This window comes from Alternaria burnsii, assembly GCF_013036055.1.
Source record: "Alternaria burnsii strain CBS107.38 chromosome Unknown 746, whole genome shotgun sequence".
In the NCBI taxonomy this organism is placed as follows: Eukaryota; Fungi; Ascomycota; class Dothideomycetes; order Pleosporales; family Pleosporaceae; genus Alternaria; species Alternaria burnsii.
The window spans coordinates 551,866-570,139 of record NW_024066109.1 but is presented as its reverse complement, the minus strand read 5'-3'; the positions used below and the strand labels follow the sequence as shown (position 1 = coordinate 570,139).

The 18,274-nt window shown below is 50.3% G+C and overlaps 5 protein-coding genes across 5 annotated transcripts; 4 read left to right on the top strand and 1 right to left on the bottom strand.

Moving 5' to 3' along the window:
* Nucleotides 1–972: 972 nt before the first annotated feature.
* GT037_002752 (phosphatidylinositol 4-kinase type ii subunit alpha) lies at nt 973–4,938 on the bottom strand (the record flags this gene model as incomplete). Its single annotated transcript, XM_038927799.1, has 6 exons — nt 973–1,002; nt 1,050–1,868; nt 1,918–3,458; nt 3,665–3,739; nt 3,791–4,801; nt 4,848–4,938. 6 exons carry the CDS (start codon nt 4,936–4,938, stop codon nt 973–975), a joined length of 3,567 nt encoding a protein of 1,188 aa, XP_038789077.1.
* A 506-nt stretch (nt 4,939–5,444) lies between these two features.
* GT037_002751 (acetoin dehydrogenase-like protein) lies at nt 5,445–7,126 on the top strand (the record flags this gene model as incomplete). The annotated part of the gene is made up of 4 exons (XM_038927798.1): nt 5,445–5,602; nt 5,658–5,953; nt 6,004–6,381; nt 6,678–7,126. The coding sequence occupies 4 exons, from the start codon at nt 5,445–5,447 to the stop codon at nt 7,124–7,126; spliced, it is 1,281 nt and encodes a 426-aa protein (XP_038789076.1).
* A 986-nt stretch (nt 7,127–8,112) lies between these two features.
* On the top strand, nt 8,113–8,640 carry GT037_002750 (uncharacterized protein; the record flags this gene model as incomplete). Its single annotated transcript, XM_038927797.1, has 1 exon — nt 8,113–8,640. One exon carries the CDS (start codon nt 8,113–8,115, stop codon nt 8,638–8,640), a length of 528 nt encoding a protein of 175 aa, XP_038789075.1.
* A 515-nt stretch (nt 8,641–9,155) lies between these two features.
* On the top strand, nt 9,156–10,464 carry GT037_002749 (uncharacterized protein; the record flags this gene model as incomplete). The annotated part of the gene is made up of 2 exons (XM_038927796.1): nt 9,156–9,973; nt 10,239–10,464. The coding sequence occupies 2 exons, from the start codon at nt 9,156–9,158 to the stop codon at nt 10,462–10,464; spliced, it is 1,044 nt and encodes a 347-aa protein (XP_038789074.1).
* A 1,546-nt stretch (nt 10,465–12,010) lies between these two features.
* Nucleotides 12,011–18,257, top strand: GT037_002748 (amine oxidase catalytic domain-containing protein; the record flags this gene model as incomplete). Its single annotated transcript, XM_038927795.1, has 7 exons — nt 12,011–12,298; nt 12,447–12,511; nt 12,925–13,262; nt 14,567–14,879; nt 14,924–15,798; nt 15,847–17,026; nt 17,798–18,257. The coding sequence occupies 7 exons, from the start codon at nt 12,011–12,013 to the stop codon at nt 18,255–18,257; spliced, it is 3,519 nt and encodes a 1,172-aa protein (XP_038789073.1).
* Nucleotides 18,258–18,274: the final 17 nt, after the last annotated feature.

The following is an 18,274-nucleotide window of genomic DNA, read 5'->3' as shown; positions in this document are numbered from 1 at the left end:
GATGGAAAAGAAGGTGAGGTGGAGGGAAAAGATTGAGGATATACCTGTTCTACGCACCCTTCTCGGGTCAAGTAATAGGGCGGGATTCATCTTGTCCATGCCAGGCTTACAAACGAAGCGACTCGAACCTTGCAGGTAAGAGAGCTTCAGGTGAGCGAAAAATACCCCTCAGCGTTTCCTAGCTCTTCCAACCCTTCCAACGACGTGGATGCCGAAGCGCATCTGATGGCCCAAATGCCAAGCCTTAATCCCTTTGCTCGCCACAAATTACGCGCTGTTAAAAGTTTCTTGACGTGCTCGTAGAGTCGTCACAAGTATTGCGAGTCTTCTGAAGCCTGGTTGCGATCGATTTACGGACGCGCAACTCCGTATCTCGGATGATGAGATGATGGTGTGTAGTCGCTTAGTACATACCCGGTCGTCGGGTAAGTAAAGGTAGACGTATGGGATCGCGGCACAGCGGCGGGGCAGCTTGCCAGACAACGATAATGTGCTGAGTTATGAGTTAGATGAACGTGACCTCGTTCACTTGTATCGCCGTGCGTGGATGAAATGGCGCTGTTGCCTTTCATGTTCGTTGTGGGAAGTCATCGCGTGTGGCTGAGAAGAGCCTAGCAGGAGTGTCAGATGACCCTTCGATTATTCACGGGGTTTCGGCAAAGGGCTGTTGCCCGCGATTGTCGGGGAGAACCGATGCGTATTGCACGAAAAGAGTAAAAGCAGGAAATACCATCAGCTCGCACACCAAGTATGTGTATCACTGGTTTATTAGGGTGTGGGGGTTGTTGCGCAACGTATGCAGAGGTGTGGGTGCACCAGGGAAATAGCGGAGCTGTTCCCGCTACTGCATACATGTTACTATCTGTAGATTCTTGTACAACAAAACGCCTCCCATGCTACCCAACCAGATGCCATGCTATGGGAACAGTAACCTTGCGCCTGTGATGCAAGACAGTCATCTCTCACACATGTTCAAGTCACGAAGAAAACACTCAAACTGAGCTACAATGTGCTCAACACCAAGTAAACACCGGATTCCTTCCCTTGACCATCTCCAACCGTTCCACAATGACCTTTTTCCTGTTTCCTTCCATATCTTCATTCGCGGCATATCCTAGATCGCCATCATCGTCAAAGCCATAGTCATCAACGTCTCTTCTGTTCGTTAGTGAGAATCGTCTATGGTGTCGTGAGTCGCGTGTGTTTCTGCGAGGCGCATCGTAACTCATTCGCGACTGGTGCGCAGGGCGTCCATTTGAATGAGGGTTCAGGTTGCGCGAGCCCCAGTACACATCGCTCACTGTTGCTGGCGATTCAGGGCCTTTATCAGGACGTCGCACGTCGAGGGAGGAAGAGCCGCGCGTGAGATTGAAGCGATTTTCGTGCGCTATTTCTAACGGCGGCGAGTTCATGAGCAGGTCTTGCTGGGGCTTCTGTGGTGGCGTCGATACAGCTGTGATGTCCATCTCTTCATGCTCTTCCTGTAACCGTGACTGTCTGCCTGACGTCTGTTTTCTTCGCATCTCCGCGGACGGAGCCCGCAGTGGCACAGCGATCGGTATCTCCACAATGTCATCCCACACGCATACACGTGCTCTTCTTGTAAGCTCAAGTGGTCCCAGATCAGGCGTCTTGAGCGTCTCCACTACGTTCCATGCTTGTCCCTTCATGACAGCGATCTGTTTAGCGTACATGCGCTCTTTGAAATCGGCATCTTGCGAGAAGCACTTGCGGAGTGCTGATTGTGTATCACTCCACCATTGTTTCGAAGTGAGGAGGGGGAGGAAGTGGCGGCGAGTGGCTTCGGAGAAGGGCTGGCCGATGAGCGAGACGGGTAGGAAGAGCCAACCGAAGGGATAGCTGCGCCACTACAGTCTTGTTAGCTTGGCCGTATACGACAGAGATAAAGATACTCACAGCATCGGGGTGCTTCCAGGGCCACGACAAACTGTTGTCAATGGCACCGATAGTCACTGTAGGCGTTGGCCCACTCTGCATGGGTGTGTTGGACCGGCTAGTCGTGGTCATGGGCTCCCTTCGCCCGTACGGGTCTAGTCCGGACTGCTCCATCGACTGCCTCGTGTAATCGCTTGGTTGATGGTCATCGTCGTCCACATCGCCATCCATCTTGGGCGGCTCTGCGACGATGGTTGCCTGTTGTGTCTTCTGGTCGATCTTGATCATCCAGTTGTCCAGGCCTCTGTCGGTGTTTCGCATGATGTAGTCGAGAATCACCAGTTTCTCCAGTTGCTCTCTGAAGGACTGCTGTATGGCAGGCGTCCAAAAGCCCCTCGGTTGGTGTTGTGTGGATCCGTTCCCAGATACTTCGTCATCGTCCTCGCCGTCTGATTGCGAGCCATTGGGTCTGCAGTCCTCGGCCCATCTTCGCTTCTTTTTGCGTGCCGCTCTATCAGCGCTGTAGCCTGTGTTGTGCTGATCTGGCCATGGGTTCTCCTTCAAGAAGATGTTCGCGTCCTTGAAGCCCTTTAAGAAGACCTGGAAACTCCCAAGTTTTTCCGGGAATGGCTTCCTTTTCCTGTAGTATGCGCGCCGATCCCAGAAGTCGTAGTGAAAAGATTTGGAGGAAAGACCGACGACGTCGGTGTAGGGTACAAGGTTGGTGCGTAGCTGGGTATCGAGGACGTAGGCGGCGGCTTCGGAGATGTAGGACAGGTTGGGGATGAGACAGGCGCGACCGAAGAAGAAGGGAAAGAGGTTGCGGTGTATCCACTTGGTCCATTTGGGGTTTCTTGACGCGTAGGGCTCCTCGTCTTTGGGCTTGAAGACACCCACGACCTTGCCCTGTGTAGTTCGAGCGAAGTAGCTGCCCGAGCTGCCTTGTGTAATCAGCAGAGGATGTACGTCCATTTCGATTGCCGTCCGAACACTTTCCACGATGTCGTCGAATTCGAGTTTCGTGAGCCGATCAGAGGGAACGTCATAGTCAAAGGTGAGCGACTCTGCCGTCGCTGGTCGCACCCAGTCGGGCGCCTGGAAGACGGAGTGGTGGATCTCAAGCGTCTCATCTTCCGCCGAGTCTTTCTGCTTCTTCATCTTGAATTTCTGCGCAATCTCGTCGGCCCATCGCTCGAATCGCGCATTGATGGCCTTGATGTCGACGCCGGAATTGGCGCGTTGCCGTCGCCCGGAAGAACTCTTCTTACGGTTTGGTGAGTTCGCGCCGGAGCCGTTCATGCGCATATTCGAATTCCGCTGTGGCTGTATCGGGGCGTACTGCGCGTTGGATAGGGGATTCTGGTGGTGGTCACCCTCCAAGTCGCTGCCAGAGTCGCCTTCCTCCTCCTCGGCCTGGGCTATCCGGGCATAGCCCGAAGTCGGCGGTCGTTTTGATTTGGGCATGGCGGGATGTGCGGAATGAAAGAACGAAGGTCGGTTGGGATTTGCTGTTCCCGACGTCGTCTGTCGATGCCTGCGATTATGTGGAATGACGACGGAAGCTGTTGCAGGGGGTCTCAGCCGCTAGCGCGGCCGTTGTCTAGCGCCTCCACTGTGGATCACATGCAAATTGGCCAGAGCACACCCGCCCATCTGATTCTAGATCAACCAAGTTTCCTATATGCTATGGGGTATCGAATTCTGCATTAGAAGCTATCGTCAAGATCCATCTGCCGCTTCACTATACTGGGACTGTCCTCCTCCATACCACCCGTCGAATCCGTAACGTCGTGGCCGGCTGTCATGAGCAAGTCGTCCACAATGCGCTTGCTAGCTTCTCGGGCTGTTCTACATGTTAGCTTGCATCAAGAATAGTAGGACCGAGGGAACTCACCAGGCGTCTGCATCAGCTTGCTCTGTGGAATGTGGAATTGTATTGTCTTCGGAGGGCTAAAGTCAAGATCGTCCTCCTCTTCGTCGCTGTCGTCGAAAATTGTACCGCCAGTTCGATGGATGCTCATCGGTTGCTTGCCCTTGGCAGGTGTCTGCACGCTTATGCCTGGTGTCCGCGGCGTCTTCATGGGCGAGAAGATGTCGGCTCGTAGTTGCGGCGCGGGCGAGGAGGGCGGTGAAGAGTCAAAGTCTAACAATCGCGTAGCAGCACTCTTTGGTGTAGGTGCACCGCGCTGGCCGGCGCGAGGAGTGAAAGCACCCGTGGGCTTGTATTTCCTTGGACTGATGAGCGGCGTGGCTTGTACACGGTATGTCTTGTCGAGGACGCGGTGGAGCAGTGGGTCGTTGTTGGTGTGTGACTGTTTCGTGGCTGTAGGCTGCATGAATGGCGAAGACTCGAAGCCGCTCATGTCTGGTAGGGCTTGCGACTTGCCGGGTGTGACTGGTTCGAGCTTTGGCGTCTTGGTGCCGCCGATATTGGGCCTGAATTCAGACTTCAGCGCTTCATAAGGTGAAGACATGCCAGCAAACTGGGGCTCTTCCTCGTCTTCACTATCTTGCTCGTCTTCTAGATTTTTGCCTTTTGTGATTGAGGGCGGAGCTCGTGGTGTGCTGTGTCCGAGAGAAGGCGAGTCGAAAGCCATGGTTGACTCGGCGTCTTCTTGTGCAGACAAGGGCCGGGGTGGTGTCGTGGTCGTTCCTGTTACCGTATCCTCGTCTTCAATCGTCTCATCATATGTCTGTGATTGCTCCGTCTCCTCATGTACAGCTGATTCGTCTTGGTCAGGGGCCTCGTAACCAGAGAGCGACACGTTTGCGCTGGCCTCGAAAAACTGTTTCCAGAACTTGGAGCCTTCCCAGACGGCTTCCGAATGCTTTCCATACTGTTCGACTATTGGGAGGATACCGGTGGTGACGATTCGGTGTGCTCGGCTGAAGTTTTGGTCAATTTCTGCCCGTGTCAGTCGTGGTAGTGGGGTGTGCAGAGCTGTGTCTACCTTGCAGTGTGAGCGTGATGGACTGCTCCAGCTTTTCCAATTCTTCTGTCAGCGACAGGTTGCGCTGCGGCGCCATACTCATTCGAGACATGGTGTGGTTCGCGTCGGTGAGTTTGTTTGGGTGGTTGTCGACAGACGCGCTCCGTCGAGTTCGGTACGAAGACTCGCGAGTGCTTGCTTGGCACCCCCGAGTTCCCCGCACTTCACCCAACACCAGCTCTGGCGACAGCCCCTGCCTCCATCGTCAACCTGCGGAACCGTGCCGCTCGACTCGTGTGATGATCGGACCTGCACTAGGCTGACAAGCTGGAGGACGTCATTTCCGGGCCTCTTAAACCCGATCAGGATGCCTAAGTTCGCGCCGCGCGACCGACGTGATACCACGAGAGGGGTTGTGCATACACTACGCGTACTCCGCATGTCCGGGTAGCCCATGTGAGCTTCCCGGTATACTGGATGAGGAGATCTGGGTGATTATATGGCCATATGGGTGCTGCGGGGGGGAGCTGAATCGCTTCGCCGTCCCCAAGGTACCGTTATTCATCTGGTCTTTGCGTCTGCCCTTCGAATTTCTATTGCGCCAGGATAGCAACCATCATGTCATTTCGTCTTCCAGCAAGGACGCTCTGGCAAGCTGCCCCGAGATTCGCCAATATACCACGAGTAGCTCCCCAGACAACATGTTGGGCTCGCAGTTACGCAGTTGCATCGGATCAAAATCGGACAGCCATAGTAACAGGCTCTGCTCGTGGAATGTGAGGCTCATAAACTTCATGGCAATATGTAATGCTTCTGACCAAATCACGACAGCGGCAAGGCCATTGCTCTTCGACTAGCTAACGATGGATATGATGTCTGTATCAACGACATAGAAGCCAACAAATCTGAAGCCGACGAAGTTGTGAAACAGATACAAGGCTTAGGGCGCAAGTCGTTCTCATATAGCGCCGATGTATCGAATCTGAGCCAGGTCCAGGGTCTAGTGAAAGCGTCTGTTTCAGAACTAGGACCATTAAACACCATGGTAGCAAATGCCGGTATCGCGCAAGTCAAGGCGCTGCTCGATCTTACAGAGCAGGATCTCAAGCGCATGTTCGAAGTAAATGGTCAGTCTGCCCCCCTTTTGTGTCGAGAACATCGATTGACATGTCTCTAGTATATGGCGTCTACAACTGCTATGCTACCGCAGCGAAGCAGATGATCGAACAAGGCAGTGGCGGCAAGATCCTCGGCGCAGCATCAATCGTGGCTTTCAAACCTTTCGCCCTCTTGTCTCACTACAGCGCCTCCAAGTGGGCCGTTCGTGGCCTTACTCAAGCCTTTGCTATGGAAATGGCTGAGCACAAGATTACTGTGAACGCGTATGCGCCTGGTATCGTTGGCACCGCTATGTGGGACCTCATTGATGAGAAATTGGGTGAGAAGACAGGCGCGAAGAAGGGCGACACAATTAAGAAGTACACGAATGAGTTGATCGCATTAGGCCGAACAAGTGTGCCTGAAGATGTGAGCAGCACGGTCAGCTTCCTGTGTAGTAAGGACAGCGACTACATGACGGGGCAGACCATTGTCATTGATGGGGGTATCATCTTCACTTGAACGTCTCGTCAGGCTACAACAGTGGCTCTACTGTCTATGTACGTCATGTTCTTCCCTGCAACGGGCGTTCAACGTGTGTTGTGATTCACCGCCAGGTTATTCAATGTCCTTTCTGGTTGTCCTGCCAGCGTTTTACCACTGACTTCAGCTATATAAATTGTCTCCTCTTCGATCGTATTACACCCTCTTCATTTTACTATTGTAACAGCAACCTACTTTCTGAATACCAAGTTATCAAAATCATCATGAGCTACTGGCCAGGCGGCAAGTTTTATGGGATACCGGATCTGGGCCCTGTAGAGGTAGAAGAAGGCTACTATGACTTCGACAATTATAGCCGGCTTGAAACAAGAAGCGGTCCCATTCTACTGGCGGATCGTATTAATCCAGTTTCAGGGGGCAGTCATAACCAACGCGCCCCTTCCGCATTTCGCACATCTACCCCACCTCCAAGACGACCTGAGCCTGCACGTGCGCAACGCGTTACGTCCGACAACATCGACAGATCGTTGCTAGACAATTGGCAAATGAGCTTATCGACAATCGAGAGCCTCTTCGCTGAAGTGCTCGAAAATCGTAATAGGGGGGATGCTCCAACGTATAGGAGGAAACGAGATCAGATGGAAAGCCTGTTGGATAGCTTGAAGCGGGCGATCCATAACAGGACACCGCTAGCATGATCTCCTGGTTTGAGTTGGCTGGAGGCTCTGCTCTGAATCTGTGTTTTGTAGGATCTGATCTCTTACTTACAGTTACAGTGCTTGAAGGCCATTTGGTCACGCCGTGTCTATATTCGACCTTTCCGGGCTTCTGTTGTGCGTTCAGAATTTCTTGGTATGAGGCTGTCAGCGCATAGCAAATTCGGTGTACCTGACTATTTATACTTTTCCACATGAACCATTCCACCCCATCAAATAAGAACACACAAGCTCTCACTCCACATTTGATAGCAAACCACGCCATCCGCTAGGCTCCCTCACTGGTTCCATGAATGATTACAGCATGACCCTTCGAATAGCAGCATAGAAGACAGAGAACAGTCAGCACAGCCAGCACCTCTCCTATATCGGAACGGTGATTTCCAAGCAAGTATGGAGCAAACATTCGCTATATCAAGTAGGAGGCTTGCACGTTGGTACGAAAGTTTGAGAGACATAGACACGCTAAGGGTCGCTATGGGAAACCCTTGGGATATACTACAAGATCATAGAGCGACTAATCGGGAAATGAAAAGAATCATCCATCGCTTGATGGTTGAGATGGAAGAAAGGGTTGAGGAGGGTCGTTAGGAACAGTGGAAGTCATATCGTCAACACCTGGACAACGACGGAACGACGACAAGGAGATGATAGCACACTGGAAGGACAATACATTCTATGAGTTGGACAAATGGCTTTCGTTTGGACTTTGATAACTTCATGTGCTCTTGTCACAAATCACTTGATGAAAACACGTGTCGTAGCTGCCCCATCCTCTTCGCTTTCTTGTGGCTACGTGAACAATGCAGGAGTGGCGCACCAAACACTAAGCTTTTTGAACGCTTTCGCTCCAGCGCTTTCATATAAGCAGTGACTGAGCCCAAGAATTAGAGTCACTGGTCAACTCCATACCTCTTAAGGCATTCGTTTCTATTTACTTTGGCTTAACTCAAATTTCAGCATTCACAATGTCCAGCCCTGACTATAATCGCAAAAACCTAAGCAACTACAAGCATCTTGCTGAGTTTATGCGCGATCAAGAAGCTATTATGAACCAAGAGGAAGAACGCCGACGGCATGAAGATGAGGAACGATACGATGAAGAAGAATCAGTCATGCATACCTCGTTCCCAGAATCAGCAGTATCTCAAGAACATCAGGTCGTCTATAGCGAGCTGCCGCTCCGTGGAGATACCTTGACACTCCCAACCCTTGTACAGCGTCAAGCCGACACTATGCATATTATTTCGACGGGTCTTCACGACCGCGAGGTGTTTGCAAACATGATCACCTACAGTTACCGAACCAGAAGTATCCCTCAGCTGAAAACAGTGACTGGCGAGCTCACGCATGTACTCAATACTCTCTACATCAGGATAGATGGTCTTGAGAAGTTGAATACTGAGCTCTCGGACATGTTAGGAAATGCGCATGCTGCTTTGAATTTGGAGCGCCAAGGGGGTAGACGACTTTCACCTTCTTCTACGAGTACTTAAAGGCCTCAACTAGGGGACTTTCCCCAGGAGAATTGAATGTAAACAAGGATTGACAGAATAAGCATCATTACTTTCTAGATATCAGAATGCCCCGCGATGGTTACATATTCACCGGGTATCCGAACACTTTCCAAACGTTTCTCCTATCTTGGGTGTACCAAAATCTCGACATAGCTGTGCCCTGGCTCGTTAGTCATGCAGTCGTGTGGTCCACTGCTTAATTGGCAATTACAAGTGGTAGTAAAAGTGGGTAGGCCACCACTCACACGTCGTTTGCATGATATCTCACATGGTCCGCTACGAACGTCTCCTATTTGCTTCAAACACCAGGAGTAAGTGAAAGTCGTTTGCTTACTGCTTGTGAAGCAAACCCCAGATTATTGTCGTCTAGTGTGGTTGCTGACGAGGAGGTCTTTCAGCATAAATATAACTCATCTAAGATCTTTACGAATTGTCTTGTCGACACAATAACACTTACATTCTGGAAAGCCAACATCTCAAAGATCTCCGCAATAATGAGTCATCGCGAGACATCAAAGAAAGCTCAAGAACAGTACCCCCCAGCACCATCCGTCGAGGTCGATGACGCTGCAGTCGAGAACGACAATACCGAGGGGTTTCGTCAAGACACCATCGACCCATACTTAGCCTACGAACGAATGGCAGGGTTGCGTCTGGATAACGAGGAAGAAGAGAATATGAATGATGCCAGTCCCGATGATTCGGAATCCACTACTGAAGGACATAAGCACGATGAGCATTATGAGCTACCATCACTGCCTTCAATCCAATTTCGTTCTGTAGCAGTTGGGCCATCACAGCGTCCACAGGCTCCGCGTCAGTACAGCGCAGTCCCTGTACCACCGCCTCCCACCATTATCTTGAAAAACGTTTCGCACACCGCCCCAGTCGTCTCGCTACCCGTGACTGAAGCCGAAGCTTGGTCTCAGTTCCTTGGAAAGGCTCCCAGAGATTTCGTCCCACGTCGTCCACATTATTGTCAACCAGGACATGCCTCCACCAATGGCTACTTTGAAAGCTTGTACCCGAGAAGTGCCGTATCAGATGGCTACTCCTATAGTCGCAGTGCTGGAGGTGTGGGTCATATTGCACATCCTCACCACACCATGCCAGCGAGGAACCGTGGACCGAACGGACGAGTTCCGATTGCTATGCTACGTGCTGTCGATAGGGATCTGGCTCTTCGAGAGGAACCAATTGAGCTATTCGAAATGTGGGCCGATACTTTTAGCAGGAGTAGAAGAATTGAGGAAGACGTAGTGACCTTGAGAGAAAGACTTCGCCTGCTGCATCAGTTTTACTATAGACAGTAGTTTGTGATATGAACATGCATATGTCGCGGCGTCCAATTTTTGCTTCGGCAATCTCTAGAGCATCATTTGCCAATGTGTTGCCGGCGGGCGTTCGCTCATTCGTTTGTCTTTGTCCGTTGTTGACGCGTCATCATTCACACATGTATCTGCTGTAGACCCAGGAATACTCCTTATCTGTAATTCATTAGTATTATTACTAGTATAACATCGCTCGCCGCAGAATACCTACTACGCACCAACAATGTCTTACTACCAGAGATCCAGCGCATCACCATATTATCTTCCGCTTGATGCCCAGCCATACCAGCACCAATATAAACGAAGCACATCCGCAAGGGTGCAAATAAACACCTCACATGACTGGGTGTGTATGAGCGATAATCTTCACAACGATATGCGAGCGATGATGGAGGATATGAAGACAAGGACAAAGCAGTGGCAAGAAGAAAGAGAGAAAATGCGCGAAGAACGACAAGGGGGAGATGCTTAAGGATGCGAGGCCATCTTTTGAAACCAGTGGAGTGTAATATCGGCAGTAGCTATTTGGGCCAATATGAGATACTCCGTAGGATGGCATGGAACTTTGGCAAGTGAGCCAAGTCTTCCGTATAACTTGAGATACAGTGTGAGCTCCGTAACGATATATGTAACAGGATCAAATCTAGATCTTCTAATCCTAGTATCTGACGGTGATAGAACAAGAGGCGGATTATGTGAGCTGATGCTGTACCGGCAACAAAACATCATACGCCAAGGTTTCCACATGTCGGAACCAAGTTCACTTCATGGAACATCAATATTTGTAACATATCATGATGTCGCAGAAACCGGCGATCCATTCGTATACGATGTACTGTCGGCTGACGAGCATAACTAGAGAATTGCGACCAACGTAGAGAGTACGACGTCCATAGCGATCAGCGTTGCTAAGATGTATTGCGGGTATTCGCAGAATAAGCGTGATTGAACAATAACGTGTTGGACATATGTACCGTTCGTCTCCGGTGGCGATATGAACCTCAGGATCTCTTGCTGTATACAGTACCAAACTGATAGGACAGCAACTAAAGCCGGTATGAGATTTCAAATGCGATGTAATCAGGTGTAATCTGGTTATCATTGAGTAACGGAGTGTCAGTTGTGATCATTTGGAGAAGGAAAATGTCAAGAGTGAGGCGGATAAGGTAGAATCGCCGATGCGCGATTGGTGTTCGAGATCATGAATCGCAGACATTTCCTCCGCATACTAAACGCTAGCTCTTCTCTTGTAGTATTCGGATCGCTTAGGCGTACGTTGTGGGACATCCGGCAGTGTAACACAATAACGATAGTATCGATACCCCACCCATATGTTGAGTAACGATCCATCAGCAGATCGACAGCCGTGATAACAATTGCGTAATTCCATCGGCAGTTTGCCTAAACGAGATCAACACGGGAAACTGTCTCCCTTACCAAAAAGAATGGTGAACGCCGTTAGCAATACGTGTTGCGTCTCGCATAGGCTTTGAATCCTCCAAAGCAATGCACAAAATCTGTCGTCCCATGGCATATTGGTACGGCCGGTCGTCAACGTACGCGTTCATTTTCGTCGTAGCGGACGCGGTTGCGTTGTTTGCTCAATCTTGTGAGCTGTCGGCTAGAGTCATTACGTGGCTCGGATTCTGCCTGCGTCGGGGAGCCCGCGTAAACGAAGGATAGCTTCCGACAGTAGAGCACTCGCGCGCTGCCAACGCTGATCCATCATTGGTCGAACGAAATAGATTCTATGGACATTCTAAGCCAAGGCTCACGATACAAAACGTTTGAGTGGCACTGGTGACCGTGAAGCCAACTCAACTCCCGCTGTATGGACAAATCCTGCTTCCAGCACACGTGGAGCATTCTGTCTGCTCCAGACATGCTCCAAGTGTGGTATAAGATCAGTTCATGCTCACCCGTCTTTTTCTCGCGAAATTTCGCATATTATTTTACCTTGATCTGTTGCTTCGTTTTGTAAATTTATCGTCTCCTTTTATCGAAGTCACCTCATAGCAATGTATCAGATGGCTCCTTACAGGCGACAGAAACGAGGTTTCGGGTGGCAATATGACAACTACCCGGCTTTTGATATAGCAGCAAACTTTGGTGGTGTGGGCGGATACGGGTGGGATAGCAGCTTTGACACCCATTACTACGACCTGCCGGGCACTGTCGAACAGGCAACACGATCGCATGTAGAGGCACAAAACGAATTCGAAAAGGCAAAGGAAAAATATGAAGAGGCCAAAAAGAAGTACGAAGAATGCGAGAAGAAGGGTATGTCGCATCCATACGAACTGCACGTAAGGCGTAGACTGATCATACCCCATTTCCAGTCAAAGAAGCAGAAAAAATGCTAAAGCTTGCGAAGTATGGTGCTCAAACTTGGTGACATGGATGCAAGCGCAAGCATTTATCAGGTAGCTGCTGGCAGCACAAATGCTAGTGTAGGCGAAGATGGGCCTATCGGTGTCTGGAATTCCAAGGAGGTGTTATGAGTGCTTTTGCTTCGTTCTGTATGATGGACGTTTGGTGTACCTTGCGAGGAATCACGAGGCCAATTCCAGGCCGGTTAGGTGTGAGGATGTGCGCTGCAATCCAAGTAGAGTTTAGCTGAAGGCAATCGCAATCGCCATGCAAGCCAGTCCAAACGCGAATAAAGCTTCACGAAACACTGCGACGTGTCGTAGACAATGTCCAAATAACAGCAGTTGTGATATGTAGTTATGTACCTTCTTCGTTTGGCACGGCATGTCGTGTTGTTCTGGGTGTCATCATGGACGATGCGTCGCGCGTTTGGATCTCACTTTCGTTTCGTTCTTTGTTGTTTGCAGAAATCCTATGTTGTTGAACTCAGCTCTCTGGACATATAACCACTAAATGTAGGCTCGTGGCGCAAAATACAAGCCTAACATCCCTCCCATCGTAGCACCACAAAACCACCCAACATGACCGATTATGCTGCTTCGACTGCTCGCGCGCCTCAACCTTCCAAAACCACAGCTTTATCTGATATACGACCCGCATATGATGAAGTGGAGTATGATTCTGAAGCTGAAACTCTGGTTGGGAATGAGTCTGATGATGACGATAATGCTCACCTGGCATCGCCCAATGATCAGCCTGCAGCTAGCCACGGAACTGCCGGGTGGCCTTCATCTTACGAGCCCGGCGCGCCTATTCAGAACAACATAGAGGTATCAATTCGCGTGCAAATGGCAAAAGAGACAGAAGATGCAGTCGGGCGGTCTCTGTCGCTCATTGCAGGTGCAAGACGGAGGCGAGATGAGGGAAAGTCCTCACTCTTGCAATAAGAGTGTATGGCGTCAACCCGGTGCAAATGCTAACTCCATAGAAAGTACTGTAGAGATCGCATGTGTTAGAGGCGATGGGTATGTTCATGCAGCATTGGTATGGTTGTGAAAAGCAGACTGCGAAGCGATCGTTTGCACGCTCATGCATGTATGTCAGTGACGTCACTGTGGTGCCGGCTTGTCCTCTCGCGTCGCGTCGCGTCCTCTTGAACAAATCATCCATACACCTTATCATTATCTTCTCCTCCCCATTTTCCTCTAATTCAATCCCGCCTATGCACAATTCTAAAGCCAAACCCAACCTTTATGACTTTTGGCTGAGCTTCGTCGAGCTACACGACCAACCCGGTTCGCGTCGCGCGTTCCCTAGTCAGACGGTTCCGTTGATTTGAAGTCCCCCGGAATCCACGCATTCGGATACTATCGCTCGCTGCTTTTTATCTTTTATGGTTCTACAGGCTGTTGTGATACGATGATCAATCTTCACTGCAAACTTACTTCTGACCATCCATGGACGTTATCCGGAGCGCTGGCGCCCGAGACGCCCAAGGACGCATGCTCGGGATTCACAAGCGAGTCGTTCTACAGCGAACACCCCATCGTACCTGCCCGACTATTCGGCCACGACTTACTCTCTCGGCGTTACTGATTCCTCGATCTTGGCAGTGCTCGTTGCTTCCAATGATAGATGCGGGGAGTGGCTTGGCACATGCAACAATGCTATCTCGCAGCGATAAGATATACTGAAGCCTTTACCCCACCTTTCCGCGAGGTAAGTCAACTACAAGCTATGGCTATGGCTTCCTTTCCAGTGATAGCCTTATGCAACGAGCATACCAAGCATTCCCAACTTTACGGCAGTCTCGGACGAATCGCAATGTGTATGAACAGCACATTGCATCCAGCATTGCCTGGAAACCAGTGAAGAGGAGCAGGGAGATTACATTCTAATACACTCAAGACCAGTACGGAGAAAGGATTTGAGACAAAGTCTCGGACAGAGCATAGAAAGAACGTGGTCTGTTAAACGTAGAGCTGGCCGGGCTGCGCCTTTCACCGGAAGCGGCCTGACTCAGTGGATCCTGTTCCCTACAGGCCCCCTACAAGCTCTGATCCCTCTTCTTATCATCTTGTAAGCCTGAGATACCATCTCTGTTCATTGTCATTGCCGTAAGTCACTCGGGGCCTATCTGGTCCGCAATGATCCCAATAATGTATAAAGCACAGGAGTATTGGAAACTGCCTATGACACCTAAGGTACATCTTTGATGAACATGCGTTGCTCTTTCCTTACCTCGGCTGCTCTTCTCGGTACAGTCTGCTCTTCCGTTGTGCCCTTTCTTGGATATGATCGAAGAGTAGTGCGTGATTACTTCGACAAACGAACCGATAATGGAACGGCACATTCCTGCTTGACAGAGGCTGCTACGACTACAGTCGCACCAAAGCTCAATCCATGGGCTCCCCTGACGCCGGAAGAGAATCTTTCGGTTTGGACTTTACTCCATTCTCCAACGTCCGGTCTGAACCTTACTGATCCCAATGAGGCTGTACTAACAGACAACTACGTGTAAGTCACATATCAGATAATGAGGTCTGGCTGACAGGTACCAGGTTCTGGATAGATGCGTTACATACCAACAAGAGTGAGGTGCTACCGTACATAGACGGTGACGCAGCGATGCCTGCCAAATATGCGCGTGCTATCATCTTCGAAGGCGGGAAAGCTGAGCCAGACTCCCAGGAATACATGATTGGCCCTCTGCCAGTATCCTCAGAAACCGTCATAGAGAAGTTGGACTATCTTTACAATGGTGGTGCTGGTGGTTCTGTGCCTTACAACGCCCGGTATTTTGATGGCCCAAGATCAAGTGCGACGGATCCACTCATCGCATCCATCATGTCGAACATATCAGACATAACAGCTGCTCTCTTCCAAGGAGGTGTATACTACGGGTCAAGTGACGAAAGGTCGAATCTCTCGTTAACCTCCGGAACGCCCCTCTCTTTCGACGGTACTAGCGCATTTCGCAACATCATGTTCCGTTTTCCAGGTCCAGCAACCTACATGACACCTTTGGACTTCTATCTTTTGATCGACTGTACTGGCACTGATCCTTCTCTCTACTCGCTGAAAGGATTCGTTACAAACGAGAAGTTTTACCCTACTATCGCAGAGTTGCGGGCTGCATTCGAGGCAGGCGAGCTTGCTATGGAATACGACCAGACTCTTGACGCAAGTTGGGCCTTAGTCGACTACAAGCCAGAGTTGGGTGTGCGAGACCTCGAAGAGCGTTTAGCACCAAGCACTCTTGAGATTGGTGGAAAGCGATACAAACTTGACAAGGAGAACCAATACGTTGAGTACATGGGTTGGTCGTTCTACATGTCATTCTCACGGACACTTGGCATCATGTTCTACGACATCAAGTTCAAGGGCGAACGCATTCTATACGAGCTGTCAATGCAAGAAGCTACTGCGCAATACGGTAAGTATTTCCTTCATCACTCATTAGATAGAAGCTAAGTACCCCAAGGTGGCAACCAGCCCAAAGCTGCTAATACAGTATACCACGATACTTACTACCAACTCGGTACTGAGATGGGTAGCTTGGTGGAAGGCTTCGACTGCCCATGGGGATCGACATTCTGGAACATCACTTACCCATCTTACAACACAACGCGAGTCAACACTAACGCAATTTGCATCTTCGAAACCGATATGAATTTCCCTCTCTCACGCCATCGTACAGGTGCATCCAACGACTATGGCTTCAGTAATCTCGGTAGCGTGAAGGGCGCTGGGTTAATTGTCCGCGCAATTGCAACTGTTGGTAATTATGACTACATGTTCGACTATTCCTTCCATATGGACGGCTCCCTTGAAGTAATTGTGCGCGCATCCGGATACCTGCAGTCTAGCTTCTACTATCCGGCACAGGCGAAGTTCGGACCGAGGATCCAACAAGCTACCCAAGGCTCACTTCACGATCACATTGTTACATACAAGGCGGACTTTGACATAGTTGGTGCTGCCAACTCACTTCAAGTGTCGGAATTGGTAGCCGTCAACCAATCTCAGCCATGGTTCCCCGAGCTCGGCGAATTCGAACAAATGGAGATGAACATCACATATATGGGTGAAGAGCAACAGTTCAACTGGGCTCCCAACAACCAGGCCATGTACGTCGTGTTGAACCCAAATGCTACGAATGCCTGGGGTGAGAAGCGCGGCTACCGTCTCGTACCCGGCCGTTCTGATATTCACCTCTCGACCCTCAACTCACCCTGGTCACTTAAAAATTCCGAGTTTGCCAAGTCGCATCTTGCCGTTACACGCCAGCACGACAACGAGCCTTTCGCCAACAGTGTCCAGAACATCAACCTCCCCTTCGCACCGCAGCAAGACTTTAGCAAATTCTTTGACGGCGAGTCAGTCGAAGCTGAGGATTTAGTTATCTGGTTCAACCTTGGCATGCATCATTACACTAGGAGTGAAGATGTACCTGTGACTTTGTACACGGAGGCGTATTCTAGCATCGTATTTGCGCCACAAAACTTCTTCGATAGGGCGCAAGATGGAGATTTGCTCAATCGTAGATGGATCGAGATTGATGATGATGGAAACATGACGTTTAATGCATACGGCGTGGGGCTCGATGTTTGCCCGGTTGTCCTTGAGGAACCTACGGCCCTACTGGGTGGTGTTGGTGACATGTAGGACAGGCTGATTTCGAGGGCAGAAGTGTACGGCTTCCTCAACACCCGATTGTTGGCGAGAAAGTTTAATGTAAACGTTGTTGTACGTCATAAGTCCTCTTGCTACAACAGACACCACGTATACCACGTTCTATTAGGCTTCGGTAACGTCATCAATCAAGGGTATGCAGAGATCTGGCGCCAAATTTGAATGAACTCTTCCATATGTCGAAAAATTCTGACGTGATGAGCTGCCACATGTGAAAAGTTAGGCTATTATGAAAATCCTTGAGAACGTTCTTCACTATGTTGTACGTCAGCACACAGCGGCAAGTCTCTCAAGCTTGACGCAGTATAACTGGTGCTTTTCTTCTCTCCCCTCGAAACATACGCCCCATCCCTGCCGCTCATCATGTACCTTCCGTTAAATACTGTCATTACGGCTACAAGCCTTCTTGCCGTCTCCCAACTCAATGATCTAAACCTTGCGACAAACAATCTACCACTATCGGCCTCTTCCGTCACTTTGATAGCCCGTCAAGACGAAGCAAAGCCGCCGCCACCGCCTCTTGTTACATCGATCCAGTTCGTTACGTCTATAGCTCTCATGACTTTAGAACCGACTCCCACAGTCACCGTGACATCAACTAAACCTGATACCTTATCGCCGCCGCCCACAGTCCCATCGACCACAGCAGAAACGCGGACGAGTAGTGAACAACCACCTACAAAACTTAACACTACAGAGCTATCTTCTCCGATTTCCGGCACTACTAATGGCATCTCTAGTACAACTTCCGCAGGAACATCGGCAAACACAGCCACCACTGTCCCAACCCAGACTTCACATCCAGAAGCAAACGCCGGACCCTGGTTAAGCGCAGGGAAGATCGCCGGAATAGTCGTTGGCTCCGTCTTTGGCCTCATCATCCTCGGCCTCATCATATACACTCTTCTCGCTGCTTCCCGTGACATCAACGTATGTGATTGTTTCGGCGGCTGTTGTGGCAAACACCACGATGACGATGAAAACGGTCGCGAACGTTTACCTTCACGGTCAGACGACACGTATCCGCCCCCGGATGTCCTTCATTCTGGTCCTGGAGAGGGCTACAAGGCTTATCGTCCTGCGCGCCCGAGTGGCGATAACCCACCTGTTCCGCTTCCCCTGATGCTGCCGCAGCAGATGGGGACGCAGCAGAGACGCGCGGCGAGACTGCAGAGGGGGTATCGGGGTGTTGAGGTATAGAGGGATCATAAGTTTGT